Genomic DNA, 21,755 nt, shown 5'->3' on the forward strand with positions numbered 1-21,755 from the left:
AAAAAACTGAGATAGAAACAACCTGTTGAGAATATTTTGATTTATTTTGGTTTTGGCTACATGTATACCAAGTGTTTTTCTGTATTTTTCTGATATCAATATGGTTTTGTGCAACACCGTAATGCAAAGTATAGAAATAATTAGTTGGAGATTCAAGAGTTTCACTGAATATGCTGTTGTTTTTATTTGTTCATGGGATGTGTACATTGTTGGCAAGACCATTTTTATGGCAACTCTAATTGTCCTTGAAGATCATGATAAGCTACCATCTTGAACCAATGTGCTCTTCACGCTGCCAGTACATCTGCTGTGCAGTTGGATGGTGGAGAGGCTCTTGGGAGTTCATAAGTGAATTATTTGTTACCAGATATCCAGACTGTAATCTTCTCTTCTAGCCACAGTATTTATGTGGCTTATCTAGTTAGGTTTCTGGTTAATTGTGACCCCTAGGATGTTGATGGTGAAGCTTCAGGATTGACACTGAGGTCGAATGGAATTGATTAGACTTATGGTAGTTAGAAATAATCATTAGCTGGCACTTTTGAGCTGAAACATTACTTCCATATGTCAGCTCATGCTTGATGTTGTTCAGGCCTTGTTGCCACGCAGGTGACTGCTTCGTTATTGAGAAATTGTAAATGGAACTGCCTGGTGTTATCATCAGCAAACATCCCCTCTTCTCACCTTGTTTTTGAGGGAAGAAATTTGAAACTGGTAAAAATAGAACTACCCAGCCAAATTCCTGCAGTGATATCTAAGATTATTGGCTTCCAACAAGCACAGTCATCTTCATTTGTGCTGAACATAACTTCGGAAGCAGAGAGCTTTTCGCCTTGATTCCCATTAACTTCAATTCTGTTTAGATTCTTTAATACTTTACTCAGTGAAATATTGCCTTGATGCCAAAGACAATAACTCCCTATCACTTTAGAAATAAATAACAAAACTCAGGGCAAATTTTCCACAAACAGCCAAAAACTAAAATGGGAATTACTGCAGATCTGAAGTGCATGCAGTGCCACATAATCTCACTGCATAGGATTCATTATTTGCTTGCCAGGTTACTAATCACTTTGAAAAATGCAACTGTCTCCCCTCTAGAGGAAAACAAAATCACGTGGTAAGTTTTCCTGACCATTTTTGTCTGTATTCTTGTGACCAATTCATGACCAGCATTGACAGGCACCAGTCTATGGTTTGATCCATAATTACTTGATGTAGATGATAAATTAGTGCCTTGGAAAGGTATTGAGCATCTAATGTTCTTCAGTGTTAGCAAAATCATCATAGTGTGTTTAGTTGCCATAAATAAATCAGTAAATGACACCTCGACAGCCATAGTTACTTTTGTTAATCCCTTTTTTTCTCCTAATTTCTATAATTGTTTTTAACTGGTTTGTTTCAAACTAAATACGTATGATTTATTTTGGGAATACTAGATTATGGGGACCTAAAACGCTGGATTAGGGAAATAAGCACAAATGCTTGGATGATGGTGCCAGGGTGAGTTTGTGTTTCAGAGAAAATTGAAAAGCTTCACAAATGGAAATATTCTGTCAAAACATGCTATATTGCTATCCTTCACAGGGTTACTTTTAATTCCTCACCTCAACAAATGTACAAATTCTGTCTGCCTGTCCCCTCAAGTTGTGTAATCAAAACTTACCCATCAACAAAGTTTTTTTGGTTAGAAGTCAATTTTTTTAAAAGGTTTTTTTTCATAGACCCTGTTGATGAATCTCCCACTCCTGATATTTTTTTCTGAGAATTAAAATAACTGGTTTTGTTAGAAGCAAAGGAAATCATAACAAACTGTAAGAGACACTATTCAAACATACATGACTGAATTCTGGAAACAAGTGAAGAAAATGTGCCAATCATGGAAGGAACCATGCTGTGTCCCAACTGGATCTAGGAATGCAGGAAAACACCAGCTTAGTAAAAATGGAAAGAAAACCAAATTACCAAAAACCAAAGGCAGTAAGCAAGTTTCTCCTTTTAAGTGAAAAGGTTAAAGAGAGTGCACAACAACTTAAATAGCATAGCACCAACAGTAGACATTCAGCAAACAAAATAGCACACCCTCTGTTTCAACACTTAAGCCTGGCTTTTCGATTCTGAGGTAGATATCACCAATGGGGAAATTACCTAGCTTGTCGCACCTGACTAAGGAAAAACTCCTGTGACTGGCAGGATCTTCATTCTGAGGGGAGGGGAGGACAGATACAGCTTGAAGTCTCACCACCTCTGGAAACAGATCAAAGGGAGCCACAGACACTGCTGATTGCTGAGAAAGCGGTTTAAAAGACCTGCCTCGATTCTCTGGGCCAGTGTTTCAGTTATTTGTTCATATTTTAGGCACTTATCCTTTGCTCCCATCTCACCCAACCCATTCCTCAAACCCCATCCATGCCAACTCATGCCAACCCACCCACTTCAAATTATATCATTCCCTCAATGCCAGCCAACCCCTGGGTCCTTTATAGCTCCTGATGCTAACCTAACACAATGCCTTCTACCCTTTGCTCCTAAACCATCCAAGCCTGTCACCCAGCATTCAACATCCAACATGGACAGATGTCAGGAATCATATTCAAATGAAATAAAATTAAGTTCTAAATATCTATAACAGCATTTTTTTATCTGCTACACTCCCATTCTTGAAAATCCATCAAATTGTTCAATTCCCTTCCAGTACTTTCATTCCTTATTAATAAACAAACAAACCTGTATTCATAACCGCACCTCAAAAGACTGCTAATTCTTTAACAACATCTAAGCTGTCAATCAACTGGTGGACAAAGACACCCTGCTGGGATAATTATAGGTTGCGAAAAGCAGCCATGTATTAAGAATGGTGTAATGATAGATCTTGGGATAATGTCAACAAATATCTAATGTAAATGCTCGACTTTTTTTTAAACCCCAAGTTAGCAATTTTTAAAGGGCCGAGGGTTTGAGAGTTAACATACTACTTCCACCCTTCAAGAATATTTGCATCTACTCTTAAAAAATAATCGTAATTTACGCACTGTATGTTAAGGTACTTACCACAGTGAAAGTGGGGTCTGTCTGAACTTAAAGCTGAGTTGGGTTGTGTTGATATTGAGAGTATGAGGGGTCATAAGGAGTGGGTAGGGGCCATGGGTTGGCATGGAATGTATGAGGTGTCATTGGGAATGGTTGGCTGGCATGGATGGGCTTGGGGATGAGTTGTGAGGGTTGCCAGTGATATGTGAGGAACTAAAATATGAATAAATAACTGGGATAAAGCCTGAGAGAACTAAGGCCCTGCTGAGTTTAGGTTTCTGTTGTGTTATTGATGCCCTGCTCCTTTTTCCCTACCAGTGAAAATGGAATCCGGTAGAAATGGATGAAACTTCTGAATCCAGGACCTTGGAGCCTCTACAATTTCTCCCCGATACACAGCAGGCAAACTCAGTTTCACTGAAGATGAAATAATATGCAGCAGCTATATGCTATTTTCAACATGATTTAATGTTTGTTACATGAAATCTTTAGACTTCCTTTGCAGTAGCAGCCAAGCAAAGAATAGTACATTACATGTTAACCCAAGGATATTTACAATGGGGTATTCAGGAATGATAATACTATTGAATGTTAAGGGAAGATGATTAGATTTTCTCTTGTTGGATGGTCATTTGTCTGACATTTGTGTGACACAAATATTATGTGCCACTTATCGTTTGAAGTCTGAATGTTGTCCAGATCTTGCTGCCTATGAACTTGAAGTGCCTCATTATCGGAGAAGTTTTGAACAGAGCTGAACATTGTGCAATCAGTGAAATCTTCACCTCTGACCTTATGATAAAAGGAAAGTCATTGGGACTCTTGTGGTGCAGTTGTAGTTGCCCTACCTCTGAGCCAGAAAACCTGGTTTCAAGTCCAACCTGTTCCAAAGGTATGTAATAACATCGCCAAACAGTTTGATTAGAAAATATCTAGAAGGAAAGTTATTGATGAAACAACTGAAATAGTTGGGCCAAGGGCACTACCCTGAGGAACTCCAGGAATTGAATGATTGACCTCTAACCGTCACTATCATCTTCCTTTGTATCAAGTGTGACTCCAACAGTGGAGAGTTTTTCTCTGTGATTTTCATTAACCCTCCAGTTTTGTTACGGCTCCTCAGTGTCACAATGGGTTAAAATCAGCTTTGATGTCAAGGGCATTCAGCTGGTGTTCAGCTCTTGACCATGTTTGGACCAAGGCTATTATGATGTCAGGAGCAGTGTGAATCTGGCAAAACCTAGTGATTGTCAGTGAGCACATCTGTTCAGAGGGAAAAAAAACAGTTTTTAAAGTCTATTCACATAATTGAAATCACCCATTCCTGGAGCTATTCTGATAAAATTTTTGAGGGTTTACAGAAGAAATTTATGTGCCCAGAATTGGACATTTGTTAATACTAAAGCCAAACTAGTGTTCCATGTAGTTTCATTTGTATTCTACCACTATTTATAAAGCGAAGGAACCCATTTGCTTCATGAGCCGTGTTATGACCACCTGACTTTCGTAAGACGGTAGCATAATATATAGTGTGCCTTAGGGTTTTCAGTTGTGTTAACAATTATTAGGGAATATAGTTTGGTGCATTGCTTGCCTACTAAGCAATATTAAGTCAATGTGAATTTTGGTTTGCTTACAGTAGAAACCTTATATGTATTAAATTTTGTTGCATGATACATGTGTTTGGTCACTAGATCACTTGTATGTCTTTTTTCTGAGAAGTTGTTAGTCTCTACGCTGTGACAAGATGTGCCTTTAAGAGGGATTTGTTATGAACTGTTTCTCTTGAAGAGGTGTGTTGTAAACCTGGTGACAATGTGTCTGCTCCATGGAAAGCAGAATATGTAGCTTTAGGTTTTATTTTAAGCAGACAAATGAAGCATGAGTGGGTGGATTCAGGCTCACACAGATCCAGGGTTTTAGTTTTCCTTTCAGATGTTGAAGTTGGGGTTTTTGGAGTTGAAGATGCTGCTACAAAAAACCTTGAGGTCTCTCTCTGGTGGTAGATTCATTCTGTTGGGATTCCTTCCAGGGGACTGGAAAAGATAACAAGTGAGGGAAATCTGTTTTGCTGAATTTACCTTTACCAAAGATGTTCATGGAATGCTGCTATATTGGAACGGTTGATGAGTAGTAGTTAAATAACATTTTATCGTTAAGTATTTCAATAGTTAAAGTTATGCCAATTCATTTTTTGTTTCTATTTTAGCTATGGTGTGAGAGTAAAATGTGTTTTGCTTAAAGCCTAGTAGCTTGACTATCAAATCACATCTGGAACATAGCACTTTATACCTCCCTTTACATAAGATGAAAGTTTGGGTCTGGGCAATCTCCTTGATATGTTTAAGGGGAGTTGGTTTGATTCAAAACAATGCACAGGTCTTCTCTCTGTTATTAAAACTCCTTAACATTGTTCTGTTTAACTTGTACTATCTGTTCTCTCATCTCAGCAAACTCTGTTATGTCTCACTTTTCTGGATTGAATGTGTTGCCCATTCCACTAACCTTTCTATGTCATTTGAAGCCTATTATTGTGGCGGTTAGCTCAGTTGGCTGGATAGCTGGTTTGCAAGGTAGAATGATGCCAAAAGCATGGGTTCAGTTCCTGCACCAAGTGAGGTTACTTTGTCAACCTCCCCACTTGCCTGAGGCATCGCAACCCTCAGGTTGAACCACCATCAGTCATGTCTGTCTCTAAGGGGAGAGCAGCCCTATGTTCTGGTAGGAACGTGGTGACTTTACCTTTACTTCATTCTTGTCTTTACTTTTAGCCACAACTTTTAAATTATGCCCTGTAACTTCACATTTAAATGATAAATACTTCCCAAGAGCAGTAATGACCCTAGCACCAATCCCTGGAGTAGCACCACTATGTACCTCACTCTGGTCTGACAGACAGCCATTCACTACACTTTGTTTTCTATTCCTTAGTCAGTTTTGTATCCAGATAGCTATTCTCTGGTACAACTACCTTCTCTTTTTTTCAAATGCACAGATTGCAGTTTTAGGTATGTCTGGAGCATTATTGATGTATTGTCCAATGTCAGATCTGATCACAGCAACATTGGGGTAGTTGAAGCTGAAGTTAACAAAGGCAAGAATGAACTCTTCAGTAATTGATGGGTGATGATGCATGGACGAAGGAGATGATCATAGTGATGGAGAGGAAGTTCTGTCAACACTCAACTATGGGTCAATTATTGAGTTCGTGAACAGTTGTTTCAACCCAAGTCCATGGCCAGAGAAGGAAAATGAATTATAAGCTATGGAGCAGAGTTTGGTTTTGGGATCGAATGCTTAATTAGAAAAAAACCAGCTCATCTAGGACTGGATGGTGACATCACAGAAGCAGTAACAAAGACCAAGCAGTTGCCATAACTCCCTTCATTTTGGACAAAACAAGTTTTGCCTTCCTTGTTAGCAATTGTATGCTGCTGCTGGCATACAATTTGGCAAAAATACATTGGTTGCTTGAATTACTGTTGTGAGCCTGAAGTTTAAGTGCACTTTGAATCAGATGGTAGAAATGCCAAATAAGTGGCTTCCTCAGAAATTGATTCTACTGTAGTATAGTCCTTCCCCAGCCTGCAATTAGATATTAAAAACACTGATGAATTTTTAAACTATTCAAGTGAATGACTTGTCCACTTTAGAAAGGAAACTTACAGCAGAGTAGGAACATCAAAAGAAATCATTATCCCCAATGATTCAGCTTATTTTGCTCCCAAAACCCCTCACCTTTTATCTTCCCCCTCACATTTTTCAGAATTGGGAACATACATTCATTTCTTGCTCCAAACTGCCCCCTCATGCACTGAGGGTTACTATTGAGTTTTCTTGAGGGCTACATTTTTTCATTAACCAGCTACTTTTTCATATTTGCCAATTTACTTATTCAGTGATACAGTCACATAGCAATAACACGTGCATGTGTCAATTTAGAGGCTATTTAGACTTGCATATGTAGTCAAATGATCTTGGGCCCAAGATTGGACATTCTAAATTGACCCACAGCCAGGAAAACAAGCCTGACAGAAAATTAGTCAAACTAAATTACACAGCAGCCAGCAGCTATCAGCACAGAGATAACCAAGATTAAAGAGTTACAAAGGTTCAAGGACAACCAGTTACAACCGGCCGATGTGTTTTAGAGAAGTGTCAATCAGCTGTTCTGGCATCTTAACTGCCTAAGTGTGTGCACTTAACACTTCCCAGAATGGTGACAGTGAAGGGTATTGACGTGACCCTATTGGATGACTTGAACCCAGTTCATGATCCCATTGGCCAAAGGCCACAGAGCAATCTGGAAGGTGTGGTGCAAGATAGTGTAAGAACACACATCTGAATGTCACCCTCAGTGAAGACGCAGTCAAGACTAGGTGAACAATTGACCTGTCCCAGCAGCAGAGCTCCATCTACCTGAGAGAGTGTGGATATCCCCCCGACCCATGAGACACATGTTCGTGGAAGAGAACCACCCCTGTATTGAAGAGGAAGGAGATTCTAACGGCCCAGCTCAAACACATGGAACATGGCGAGTAATATCCTTTTTCAAATGGATAGAGTGAAATAAAGAATAGTTATTGTGGGTGTTTGGAAATGCCCACTTGTTGTTTTTAATGAAAAATATTTTGTTAATAAAATTGAGTTTCATCACAAACTGAATTCTGTATCTCTCTGTGTCTCACCATCAAGAGTGCCTGGGTAATGTGTTTTTAATACATAAACTGGTTGAAGTTTCCAAAGCATGGACAAAACACAGAAGCAGGATTAGAAGAATTCATTAGTATCCTCAACAATTGCCAACTGTCTATAAAACTTGAAGCCACAGCACACAAGGAAAGCATTAATTTGCAGATAATTCATTACATAAGTCATTTCCAGTTTTCCTCATTTCTCGTTTGCTGAATATTTTGTTTGTTGACAGATTTAAAACTGTTAGCATTATTTTGCAGCCCCACTCTCCTCACACCTCCACACTGCGTCCTCCCCCCGTCTCCTCATGCCTCTCTATCTGTACTGTCTCTTGTAGGAACACTTCCTCTCACTTCTCACACCCCCAGTTGCAACCACCTCCTCTCTCCCTCTTGCAGCCTTCCTTTCTAAGCTGCCTTTTAGCCTCCATCTCCCAGTCCTGAAACCTCCACCTTTCTCATTTCCATTCTCTACTCTGCTGCTGTTTGTCATCGCACCACCCCTGCAATCTCCCCTTCTCACTTCCTTTGGTTCCTATTGACTCCTCTCTTTCCCTTAATGTATACAGTCACCTTCTCCCTCTGCCATCATGCCCTCCAATCCCTGCAGTTTCTTCCTCTCTTCCGCCCCGCCCTTGAAGCCTCTTCCGTCCACCTTTTGCCTCCTTACCCTTGTAGCTTCCTCTACTCTGTCTCTACACCCACAAATATCTGAAACCCCACCTTTAGCTAATCCCCAATTCCTGAAACCTCCCCTCTCTGTCTTTTCCCCACCATTCCGACTTTTACACTCAATCTGTTCTTTAACTCCACCTCTGCAGCTGCCTGGTTTGTTTTCCCCCCCCCCCCTTGCCGCCTTTCTCTCTCTGTCTTCCCCCCCCCCCCCCCCACCACCACCACTGCGACCTCCTGTTGTCTCTTCCCCTGAACTCTGCAGCCTCCTCATTGTGTATGTCTCTCTCTCCCACACCCCTGCAGATTCTCTCTCTCACTTTGCCTAATCAGCTTGGTAACTTGGGCTCCTTCATCTCTGGCCCCACTTCTCTGGCTCAGACCCTGGCCCTTTTCTCTGATCTCACCAACTCAGGCCTTTTGAGCTCTGTAACCCCTCACTGTTGCCATGTGCCTTCTCACTGTTCCTTCAGTCAAGGGCTGGCTTTGTCCTGTGATTGCTGCTGATGGGCTTGCTACTGAGCATGGGAGAGAAGGAGCTTTTAAGAAAGTCTTGTCTTTCAACGTCCAGCCACCTGTGATCAAATTTTTTCAGGCATTTTGTGGATGGATTTGTCTGCTGCTCCTGTGTCTTTTGAGCATTGCCACATAGCCAATGAATTTGACCATCTCTACATTGCAAGCAGTGAAGAATAACACCAGTTGCATCCCCTCTGCTGGGCACTATGCCACACTGTCTTAAACCAAATATCACAAAGATTCTGTTCTTTCACTTAGATTCCAGTGCTTACAGTGAACATTACCCAAATTGTCAAATTCTCAAAGATGATGTTTGTCCAATGCACTTAGACAGTGTCCCCAACCAGTCACTAACCTATCATAGCTATTTACTGAAAACTGCTAGAAAAGTAAAACCCCCAAATCACCTCGCTATCAAACACTTCAGGCAACACCTAGTGAGTGCTCAATCTTTTCCAACAACTTTAACTTTCTTTGAACTCTGTAAATCAGCGTGGCATCTCTGATCCTACAGATTGTTGACCAAGATCTAACATTGTATTTGGGCCGGTTCTCAACTGCTTTTCAACTGGACAGGAGTGGTATACCTCACATCTTCACCAGTGGTGGCCTCATGGACTAGCTGACAATAGCTGCCCTTACAGGCAAATTGAATCCATGTTCCACATGATTAAGTCAATCTCACTGTTGTATCTGGTCGTCCACATGCTTTGAGTACTTGATAATGACTGTATTTTAACATGCGTAAAATCCTAAGAATTAGTTATTGTTTTGGTTTCTAGTGGCTTATTTGTAGATTGGAAAATATGGCTCAAAATTCCTGATTGCTTGTCTCATCAATGGCTGATTCCCTGTTTAACTTGGCCTGCTGGACCCAGCAGCTGGTTTTCTTTAACTGTTCTCTGGAGACTGAATGCTGACAATTGATACCACTTCATTAATGAGTAGCAAAGGAGTTGTAAACATCATGACTGATAATGTCTCCCATTCAGCTGGAAATTTTCTAGGCTTCAAGTCCTTTCTTAATCAATTGGCTCACTGACCTCTGCATTAATAAAGTGACCCCAGACATAAATCGCCATCACAACCATAATAGTCCCATGGCGTGCAACAATTACAATGAAGTAACATATGTTGCAAACTGGCTTTACAGTTTGAGCTAGGGGAGGAAAGAGGAGAATGAAGTTTGAAAATTGAGCAATATGGCATTACTATACCTGCTGAAAGACTAACGACAGAATAATTTAGTGCCAATGCTAAGAGATCTTTTGGATATTCTAAATGTCTGCAAAGAAATGAAACGCTAAATGTTTGCAGGAAAAAATGAGATCATTCAGTAAAAATGAACAACTCTTTAGAGCATTGGGAAAGTATCCACAAATATCACATTAAATGACTGATGAAGTTATATAGAAGTCTGACAACCTGCATTTGTTGCAAGTCCACATAGAAATCTGGCAAGCTCTGTTCTCCAACTGCTGTAAAGGTATTTGAGAACTTCATGTTTCCTCAATACTTTCAAAAACTATTTCAAGGTGCCAGACATCTTTCGTACCGTTATTACTCGCATAAACGTGTTTGATTTCAAATTTTTGCTTACCAGATAATTATGCAAGTTTTTATCTTTATGTTAAAACACTACGGAGTTCTTTTAATTAAAGGATAATTGTAGTAATTCTCTTCTGTTAAATCAGCATCACTAATCCAAAATGTCTGTAACATGTTCATTGCAACTTCTATGGAATTAAATTTCAACCTAATCCAGTAAAACTATTTTTATGGTTTAAATTATTTAACCCTTTGCAGGTAGAGTGAAGATGCCATCTAAGCGCAAAGTGTCCTTTAACAGGCAATTTATATTCATATTTCCTGTAAGCAGACAAGGTGACAACTGCTGTTCAAACTCTTTCCTATTTAAAATGATTCTGACTCAAATCAATATACACCTGTGGACATCATAGGTATTTGTGGTTACAGTAAAGCAGTTCTCTACTGCTTTAATTAATTAATTTAAGATTTATAGGACAATGCACAGATTTTGCTTTCTTCATGCTGGATCATTATGTTTAAATTTGCCCTCCTAAGACCTTGGAGAAATGTGGAGTATTGAAGAAGCTGAATTCAGACTTGCCGTGCAACAATCCACATTTTATTGAACTATATTTTCCATTCAGTAATCTACAGTTCATCCTAATATTTCTGCAATAACATGTCCTTGTGGCTATACCAATTCCTAAGTTAATTTTGTGCTGCTATGAGTAAACGTAATATTACGTTTTTTTTAAAAAAGTAGCTATTTGGATCGTCATTTTGAATCCTTGGCATTTTGAATTGTAACAAGTTACAGTTAAGCAATATGCTAACTTTTCCCAGCTCCTGAACAACTTGGATAATGGTGAGTTAGTTGAGAAAATAGCGTGACATTGGAAAAATTAGGCTCTTGATATCAAGGAAAATAAGGTCCAAATGGCGAGGGGTCTGTTTCTTTGCCATTATAACTCACTGGTTTCTAGTGTCACTTGGACTAACTGCTATGTTCTATTCTCTGATGCAGTGGAAAGAAACTAGATAGCGACAAATCTCAACGTGAAAGTAAAAGTAGGCATCTGGTGATTCCAGTTCACTTCTTGTTCCTGTTGACCTCCATCTTGACTAGCAGTCTCCACCATCTCCATGGACAGTGACTGTCTGCACCCTCTAAATACAGAGGTTGGCATTGGGCATGCAGCAGACGCACCACATTATTATGGTACATCTCTGAATATCACTTAGAATACAATTTACTGCTGCAATGCTGCACTTTGGAGCATGTCAATTATTTGCATTGCAATTCTGAAGCCACGCTATTTTACACACCGGGACAGGCATCCATCTCATGGATTGGAGCAAGATGCATCTGAGGCTTTTAGTTTGCACTCACTCACTTCGTGCCTTCTACTGTGGAGTTTCCAGCTATAAATGTCCTCATGATGCAGTGAAGCTGCAGGAGAGCCACAGTCACTCATCTTCTGTGGAATACTATGCAGATGAGAGAGAGGTCGTAGAGTGCCACTCTGTTCAGAAGTGGCAGCCTGAACATCATATTTTGACGTTCAGCATATCAGCAATGCAACACCTTCCCTTGGGGCCAAGTCTCTGCTCTGGACTACTGGAGGACATTAGATTAGGAATATTCCAGGTGCTGGATTTGGTGCTAGGGATCTTGCTCCTTCTTGACATTATGTGTCTCTTGGAGGCATGTATGGATGGATATTGGGAAAGATTTGGGCTTAGAATGTGATGGCAACTGTCATAAAACTGCCTGCCAGCACCTTCAATATGAATTCACAGCTTCCTAATGTACTGGAAGGCAACCAACATCCCTATAATTGTATGCCGTAAAGAGTCAATGCCCCAAGAAGAAAGAAATTTCCTAGGAAGCCAATTTTCAAGAACAACCAAACTCATACAAAACCTACGTTCAAGGGGGCCATTTCTGGATGTGTTCCTCTGAATAGCCAGGTAGCCTACTTTAATATGGGGAATATCATAGCCAAGTATCACCTGATATGCACATTCAACCTTATTGCCAAAGATTTATGTAGTTATAAGGTTCCCTCAGAAAGCCACCTTTACTGCTGTCTCTGAATTATTTTACTGCGAAGAAAAGGTGTATTTTAAAACATTATAGTTGACTGCTAATGATTTTGTGTAGGATTTTGCAATGTCTACAGCACAAGTGAAATTTATCGATACTTAATCTACTTGTCTGGTCAGATCAGTTGGCTTTGTTCTGTCACCCTGTTGATGTCGTGACGTTGCCTTCTTAAGTAAATTTTTTCCCTATGTTTTCTTGTCTGACATCATTTCTGGCCAATGCCGCCACTAGGTGGAGACAACTGCACGCTCATGCAAAGTAGCTCCTTTTATGATATGAAGCTGTTGTAACTTCAGTTACACCTATGCAAAGTTCCTTTGGGTGTTTTCAGATTTAAAAGTGGTATAGAAAGTTTTTCTAAAGCAGAGTCATGTTGAACTTGAAACATTAACTCTGTTTCTCTTTCCACGGATACTGCTGGACATGCTGAGTTTCTCCAGCACTCCTGTTTTTATTATGTAAAGTTTTTACTGTTTGTGCAAGGCAACACTTTTTATTTTTCTCTTTGAATCATAGAAAATAGGAATGGGCCATTCAGCCATTCGAGCCTGTAATGCCATTGAATAAGATTATGGCTGATTATCCAATCTATATTCTGTTCTGTTTCTTCCCATACCCCTTTGATTCTTTTAGCTCCAAGACCCATATCTAACTCCTTCTTAAAAGCATTCGATGTTTTGGTTTCAACAGCTTTCTGTGGCAGAGAATTTCACAGGCTCACCCTTTCTGGATGAAAAAAAATTCTCATCGTCTCAGTCTTAAATGGATTAGGCCATATCCTTAGACAGAGACACCTGATTCTGGACACACACACACCGTCCCCCCCGCCCCCGATTGTGAGGAACATTCTTCCTGTGTTTGCCCTGTCTAATTCTGATAGAAACACAAAATTCAATGAGACTTCCCCCACTCCACTCTTCTAAATTCCAGCGAATATAATCCTTGTTGATCCAGTCTGTCTTCATATGTTAGTTCTGCCATCCCAGCAATCAATGTAATAAATCTTTGTTGCACTCCTTCCATAGCCAGAACAGTATCCTCAGATCAGGCAACCAAGCTTGTGCACAACACTCTAGGTGTGGTCTCACCAAGGCTCTGTACAGTGGTACAATGTTAATTTTTTTTTAAATAATTGTTTCTTAATATATAATAAAGTGGTATCAGCGTTTTAAAATGCAAATCTCAACATTCATCATGCATTTTAAGACACTCCTGAGTTAAAAGCTTCCAAGAGTAGAACATAGGAGCCTGCATGACATTATACGTACAATTGTGCATATACACCTGGATCACAGTGCTATATTTGCAGTGGAGAATATACATGCTGTTTTAATAAACACGGAACTGTGGATGCTGGAAATCTGAAACAAAAACACGGTGTGCTGGAGAAAAAGAGGTCTGGCAGCATCTGTAGAAGGAAAACAGTGAACATTTTGAGTCCAGTGACCCTTCATCAGCACTCTCTCTTTGTCTACTGGAAAATGACAGTCTAAAAGCCTAAAAATGGCAGCAGCTTGCTTGAGTCCATATTGTTTCACTTACTGTATATGCATTAGCAAATGGCTCCATTTCAAGATTTTGCAGGAGTTTTGTTGCACTTGATTCGTTATTTGAGATCTTTCATTATGTACACAAAAGCAATTATTTTTTGGACTGAGTTAAAAGTGAAGAACAGAAACTACTGTAATTTACAGCAAAGCTGCCAGCATTGGTGGAGAGAGAAATAGGGTTAACATGTAAATTCCAATTTGAAATCTTTGGAACTGAAGGGAGATAGAAATGCAACGGACTTTATGTTATTGAAAGTTGGGGACAGGTAGAATAAAAAGTGTGATAGGTTAGAAGTCAGGAGAAATTAAATAAGAAAGATTCTTTCAAACAGAAGGTAAAGGGAGTAATAACGGTTGTAGGTTAGAAACATAACATTGGCCAAGAGTAAGTGTTACAGGCACAATAATGAAAAGCTGCTTTGAAAACAAAGCATTTAAATAAGTAGATGAGGGTAGTGCAGTTGATGTGTTTTAAATGGATTTCAGCAAGGCCTTTGACAAGGTCCCACCTAGGAAGTTTATCAAGAAGGCAAATGCACTGGAATACAGGGTAATTTTATGAACTGGATTCAAAATTGGCACAATTGTAGGAGACAGAGGGTGATGACAGAACGCTGCTTTACAGGGATCTGTATTGAGTACCTTATTATTATTATTATTATTACCATATTACCCATATCCCTTCAAACCCTTCCCATTCATATACCTATCTGGATGCCTTTTACATGTCGTAATCGTACTAGCCTCTGCCACTCCCTCTGGTAGCTCATTTCATATACGCACCACCTACTGCATGATAAAGTTGCCCCTTAGGTGTATTTTATATCTTCCCTCTCTCACCTTAAATCTATTCCCTCCAATTTTGGACTCACCCACCCCGGGGAAAAGACCTTGACTAGTCATCATATCCATGCCCCTCATGATTTTATAAACCTCTATAAGGTTACCCCTCCACCTCTGATGCTCCAGAGAAAATAGCCTCAGCCTATTCAGCCTCTCCCTACAGCTCAAACCCTCCAACCCTGGCAACATCCTCGTAAATCTTTTCAGAACCTTTTTCAAGTTTCACGACATCTTTCCTATAACAGGGAGACCAGAATTGCATGCAATACTCCAAAAGTGACCGAACCAATGTCCTGTACAGTTGCAACATGACCTCCCAACTCCTACACTCAATGCACTGACCAATAAAGGCAAGCATACCAAACGTCTTCTTCATTATCCTATCCACCTGTGACTCCAGTTTCAAGGAATTATGAACCTGCACTCCATACGTCACCCTGTTCAACAACAACCCTCAGGACTTTGCCATTAAGTGTGTAAGTCCTGCCCTGATTTGCCTTCCCAAAGTGCAACACCTCACATTTATCTAAATTAAACTCCATTTACCACTCCTCAGGCTATTGGCCCATCTGATCTAGATCCCATTGTACTCTGAGATAACCTTCTTCGTTGTCCACTACACCCAGTGTCGTCATTTATATAAATGACGTAGATGGCTGGGTGGGATGTTGAATTAGTAAATTTGCAGATAACAAAGATTAGCCGGATGGTTAACAGTGAGGTTGAGTGTCTTGGGCAACAAGAAGATATAAACTGGATGGTCAAATGGGCAGATAAGTGGCAGATAGAACTTAACCCTAAAAAGTATGAGGTGATAGACTTTGGAGAGAGTAGTTTGACAAGGAAGTATTTAAAGAATACATGACACCAGGAAGTTCTGTGAAACAAAGGGTATGTTTGTCCTATAGATCTGTGAAGGTGAATGGGCATGTTAGTAGAGTGGTGAAAAAGGGATATGGGACACTTGCCTTTACCAATCGAGGCGTAGATTACAAAAGCAGGGAAGTCATGTTGGAGTTGTATAGAACTTTGGTGAGACCTCGGCTGGAGTACTGTGTGCAGTTCTGGTTGCCACATTACAGGAAGGATGTGATTGCACTGGAGTGGGTGCAGAGAAGTTTCACCAAGATGCTGCCTGGGATGGGAAATATAAGTTATGAGGAAAGATTGGATACGCTTGGGTTGTTTTCATTGGAGTAGAGAAGACTAAGGGAATAGATGATTGAGGTGTATAAGGTTACGAGGGCCTTGGACTGAGGATAACGAGCAGCTGTTCCCCTTAGTGAAAGTGTCAGTCACAAGGGGACACAGGTTCAAGGTGAAGGGCAGGAGATTTAGGGGAGATGGAGGGAACCTCTTTTAACCAGAGAGTGGTGATGGTCTGGAATGTGCTGCCTGGGAGAGTGTGAGAGGTAAGTTGCCTCATATTCTCTAAAAAGTACCAGGATAAGCACTTGGCATGTCATAACATTCAAAGCAATGGGCCAACTGCTGGTAAATGGGTCAGAGATAGCAAGAACTGCAGACGCTGGAGTCAGAGACAACACAGTGTGGAGCTGGAGGAACACAGCAGGTCAGGCAGCATCAGAAGAGCAGGAAAGTTGACATTTCAGTCCCGACCTGAAACGTCAACTTTCCTGCTACTTAGATTGACGGTCAGGTGTTTATCATGTGTCGGTGTAGATCAATGGTCTGAAGGGCTGCTTCTGCAGTGTATGATTCGATGAAGAAAGGTGCATTGTGGGAGTTGCAAAAAATGTCAAAATGGAGGCCAGAATTCATGGTCTGAAATTGTTGAACTCAGTGTTAAATGCATAATCAGGAGAGATGATTCACTTGGAACATTGCAGCAGGCCAAGGATGGAAATGAGTGCAGGGAGATGGTGATAAATTAAAATGGCAAACAGTCCAAGGATTGGGTCAGGCTGGCGGACTGAGCAGAAGTGTTCCGCAAAGTGGTCACTCAGCCTGCGTTTAATTCTCCGATCTCGAGTATTATGCAACACATAGAGTATAATAAAGTGAAAGAAGTAAAAGATCGTTATTGTTTCACCAGAAAAGTGTGTTTGGGATGTTGGACAGCAGGAAGAGGAGGTAAATTGGCAGGTGTTACAGCTCCAATTGCATGGGATAGTGCTGTAGGAAGGAGACGAGGTGTTAAGGGTGACTGAGGAATGGACCCGGATGTTGCAGAGGGAGCAATTCCCTCAAATGCTACAGGAAAGGGAAGGGGAAGCTGTGTTTGACATTATGCTGGAGGTGGTGGAAGTGGAAAATGAGGATAGGAAAACTCGACCTCTTCTGGGACAGAGGGGATAGGATGAGAGCAGATGTGCAGAAAATGCATTGGATATGGCTGATGGCCCTGTCATTCACAGTGAATTAGGGGGAGGGGGAGAAGGACACCTTGTTTGAGGAAAAAAAGAAAGACAACATCAGAAGCCTTTTTTGTGCCATTTAAATTCTCTGACTGCAAGTGCAGGTCTGAGACTGAGAACTCTATGGTGGTTAACCCGCCTTCGGACACCCTAACCATAAATGTACCTCGTGTACTTACTTTGACAGCAGGTGTCAAGGTGGCTATCTGTGTTTCTGGATCTTTAAATTTCGGAATATGGCAGCTGACTGCTGTGAAAAGAGGTATGGTTTGCCTTCTCCCGAGAGTTCTGCACTACAAAAGAACTGTCAGATGGAAGTATAGCTGCACATTTCTGAAAGAGCCCTTATCAGAAACTCCTGTCAGAGCTCTCTCCTTTTCTAAAATAGAAGGGATGGAGTGGCAAAACCCCATATAATCTGGCATCCTTATATTCTTCATGGATTAAATTAACTGAATAGATAAAGGTAGGTGACAGAACAGCATTCTATATATGATTTGAGCACATATGCATAAAGCATTAACTGCTTGCTCTGAGTGTTTGGATGTGAAGCATAATTTGATCAGATTTGTATAGGTAGCAGAATATTGCATCTTGGAAACAGTTAGCCACTGGTATAAATGTGTTCTTATTTCTCCCTTAAAGTTCAGGAGTGCAGTTAGGTAAGCAATAAGTGATGTTTTTATGTTAACTTTTTATGCAACAGCTATGGTGCTTTTTTCACTGTATATTTATAATCTTACGAACTTATGAAAAGCAGAACTCTAATATATATTCAAGTTGATGTTTAAACACTGTTCATCATTGTTCATGTTTTGAATCAGATTTTGTTTCTTGTGTGGTCTGCAGTGGTTTATTTTCCATGTTTTGTCTTGCAGCTTGACCAAGTGGCTCGTCAGCGTAACTTAGCCAGTTTGGAACTGTTTCTGTCGTGTGCACAGAGACAGTTATCTGCTCTACTGGAAGATACACCAGTAGCTACAGAACAAGACAGCGAGCAACCTTAAATAGATCAAACACATAAAGCAAATAAAACAAACATAGTTTAGCAATAAATCTGACACTACCCACTTTTGTTTCTGTACTTTTGGAAATGCCGTTCCCTATTGTGCATGCCAGTTTAAAAATGTTTCCTTTTTACTAACTATTTTACAGACTGTCCCAGATTATTTCATCTGTATATAAGAAGAACGTCACATAATTGCACAGCGCAAGATCATTGAACACTAATTAATAAAGGAAGTCATGTTTAAGGCGTATAAACACTAACTTTACACAAAAAATACCAACCGTTAGCACGCATATGGATTGTAAAATATTAGTTTTACGGGCACTGTAATATAAGACTTATAAACACCAGGTTTATTCAGTCTCCACAATTGATTGCAATTGTTACTAGGTGTATATTTCTTCACCATATATGTAATTTACACCAGATTGAGAGGTATTAAATTACAAGAACCTCGATCTGGTCTTGAGAAAGTTTTGTGTATCTGCAGAGAAAAATCTTTTGTGTCTAGAAAAAAAAAATTCCTTATTTCAGCTCTTCAATATTTTGATTTTTGTAAGCTTGTAATCCACCTTGGAATGCCCTTCTAATTGCTTAGTTCTTGGCTTAAATTCAAATTGAATCCAACACCGCAACATACAAAACTTACATTTTATTTAGATGAAATGATCAAATGGGCAGTGCTAGAAAAGTGAAATTATTTTCTTAGGTAATGTAATGGTAATAGCGAGGAAACTGTCCATATTCACCATCGTTGTTGCTTGAAACTGGAAGAAACCTCAGGTATCCACACCTGTAGAAAAACATGAAAATTCAGAAGTTAATGTCATTAAGTACCCATAGGATATAATTATTCTCTCCAAGTGGAGCCTCCAATACAATCATGATAAAACTTTGCACTTTTGCATGGTTAATTTTGGTACAAAATTCATAAAAATGTTGGATCTTATTGGTTGGGGTTTAACCATGTTTTAAATTGCAGACTAACTGCAGAATTGTTGCTAAGCCCTTCTTGCCCTAAAAACTATTTTCTTATTCATGGGTTGTCAGATTTCTTCACAATAAATTATACTTTTTGAAAAAGAATTTACTTTGATTTCTTGCATGTTATATATCTTTATTTTAGTTTGCATCTTGATGAATTCATAATCACTTAATTTCATTGTATGAAACTATAATTTAAAATTGAAGGATATTAAGTGGTTTTAGTTTCCTGGTTTGCTGTGTGTGAATACTTCAGTGTCATTAGTTACTTATCTGTGTGCTAACTTTGCCGACATTATTGCTGCTGCATGCCAAGACCTTCTCTTGACTTGGTGCCTGTGTTAAACAGCTACTGAGAGGGGGGCATATCCATTTCACAGAGATTGCAAGGTCTTTCTGAGAAGTTTTCTTTGAGGCCACTTGCAAGATTCTTTCCTTCACTGTCGAAGGCCAAAACCAGATTATTGAATAGCCCATCTTGAAACTGATGAAGGAGAAGTCCTTCAAACATTTGGCACAGACAAGCAAAGGGAGGTGAATTGAATTATTTTATGGTCTTGCTCTTTTGTTCATAGTAGGTGATTTTTAATTATTTTTCTTGTAATTTATTTATTTCCCTTTCAAAATAGAATTCCCATAGTGTGGAAACAGGCCTTTCGGCCCAACAAGTCCACATCGACCCACACAGCATCCCAACCAGACCCATTCCCCAACGCTACGGGAAATTTAGCATGGCCAATCCACCTAACCTGCACATCTTTGGACTGTGGGAGGAAACTGGAGCACCCGGAGGAAACCCACGCAGACATGGGTGAATGTGTAAACTCCACACAGACAGTCACCTGAGGGCAGAATCGAACCTGGGTCCCTGGTGCTGTGAGGCACTAGTGCTAACCACTGAGCCTGTGTTCCACCTCAGCCCTCTGTTTGTGAAGTCCAGTTTCTAAAAGACTCACAACAAGCTGTCTTTCTGGTTAAAGCAAAATGATAGTTTATTTATGCACTCAAACCCAGGGAATATTTTTACAACACAAATGCATACAAGCATACAAGGAAGAAATAAGAAAAGTTACGATTACAAGTAACGTCAAAAAAAAATCAATACACATACCTAGAAAGTGAATGTCCAGTAGGTTCTTGCGGTGGTTAGGCCTGGCAGAATTGCCTTTTTATAGGAGACCAAAACAGAAATCGCTGGAAAAGCTCAGCAGGTCTGGCAGCATCTGTGGAGAGAAATCAGAGTTAACGTTTCAGGTCGAATGACCTTTCCACCTCAAGCGGGAGGTGTAACACCTGTTTGTTTACTTCCTCCCTTCCTTAGCTGGGTCCAACCCATCTCCCGCACTTCAGCCCTCACCGCCTCTCTTCCTTCGCGCCACAGTGATAGAGTTCCCCTTGTCATCACCTACCGTCCCACCTGCATCCACATCCAGAGGATCATTAGCCATAATTTCTGCCACCTCCAGTGAGATGCCACTACCAGTCATAACCGCAGAATATGTAACACCTATCAGTTTACTTCCTCCCTCAGTTTCTATTTTTGTCTCTGATTTACAGCATCCACAGTTCTTTCCAGGTTTTATTTCGCCTCTTCTAGGAACTCTGATAGTAGCTGAACTACAGGCTGAACAATTCTGATTCTTGCAGACTGGAAATTGGTACATTTTTCAGCCAAATTCTGGATTATTCCTGGAATCGCATTTGCAGGGTGATTGAGACTAGAGGCAAGCTAGGTTGAGCCTGGAGCTGCGCATTCTCTGGTCCGATGTTAAAAAGCAGACTGAGGAAGGAATTTGGAGCTGTATAATCAAAGCTATTCAGAAGAAATCATGTGACAGGATTCCTGACTAGGGCAGTTCAACCTAACAGGTGGTTTTAATGCCTCTGGTCAAAACCATTGTGTTCTGTAGGAGATGACTGTGGACCTGTTAGTGCCAATCATGCATAATGAGTTCAGTGTTTTTTTTAAAAACAACTTCAGCTGGGGGAAGACATTATCTGTTACTCTTTAGTATGGGGTTCACTGCTATCTTCACACAATCTGCAATGTGAATTTCCAAAGAGATGATCTAGCTTTTGTCCTAGCAATTGCTGGAACCTTCTAGGAGCAGCCATCTTGCCCATTCTATGAGCAATAGCAGCTACTTTAAATTCAGCCAGAGTCAATTAATAAAATTGAAGAGATCTTAGCTTTTTTGAAAAAAATCTCTCCTCATTCGTTGTGGGTGTGACACTTTTAATGTAAATTGAAGAAAAAATTTACTTTATAATTATAAAGAATTGGTGACTGTTTAAAGGAGCGTCCTTTCCAGACAGTGTATAAACATGTAAAAGGTGTAAAATTATGTTTGCATTGAAAAACCTTGTGTTGTTTATGCTTGATGCTATTAGGCTGTACTGTGCCAAAGGCGTTTCTAATTCTAATCCTCTTTTTAAAAA

The 21,755-nt window shown here is 40.1% G+C and overlaps 1 protein-coding gene across 2 annotated transcripts in view; it reads left to right on the plus strand.

Annotated features, from left to right (window-relative positions):
• LOC109914047 (coiled-coil domain-containing protein 91) overlaps positions 1–19,415 on the plus strand; it is a 155,417-nt gene extending 136,002 nt beyond the window's left edge. The window contains exon 12 of one of the 2 annotated variants that reach the window (XM_048607658.1): positions 3,349–4,708. In XM_048607658.1, the coding sequence (XP_048463615.1) occupies positions 3,349–3,351 (3 nt within the window). In that variant the 3' untranslated portion in view covers positions 3,352–4,708. Of the gene's footprint in view, positions 1–3,348; positions 4,709–18,201 lie in introns of those variants that run through there. The other variant, XM_048607657.1, reaches the window with a different exon arrangement.
• The last annotated feature ends 2,340 nt before the right edge of the window (positions 19,416–21,755 follow it).

The sequence above is a fragment of the Rhincodon typus genome, chromosome 18, assembly GCF_021869965.1.
Source record: "Rhincodon typus isolate 14 chromosome 18, sRhiTyp1.1, whole genome shotgun sequence".
Classification (NCBI taxonomy): domain Eukaryota; kingdom Metazoa; phylum Chordata; class Chondrichthyes; order Orectolobiformes; family Rhincodontidae; genus Rhincodon; species Rhincodon typus.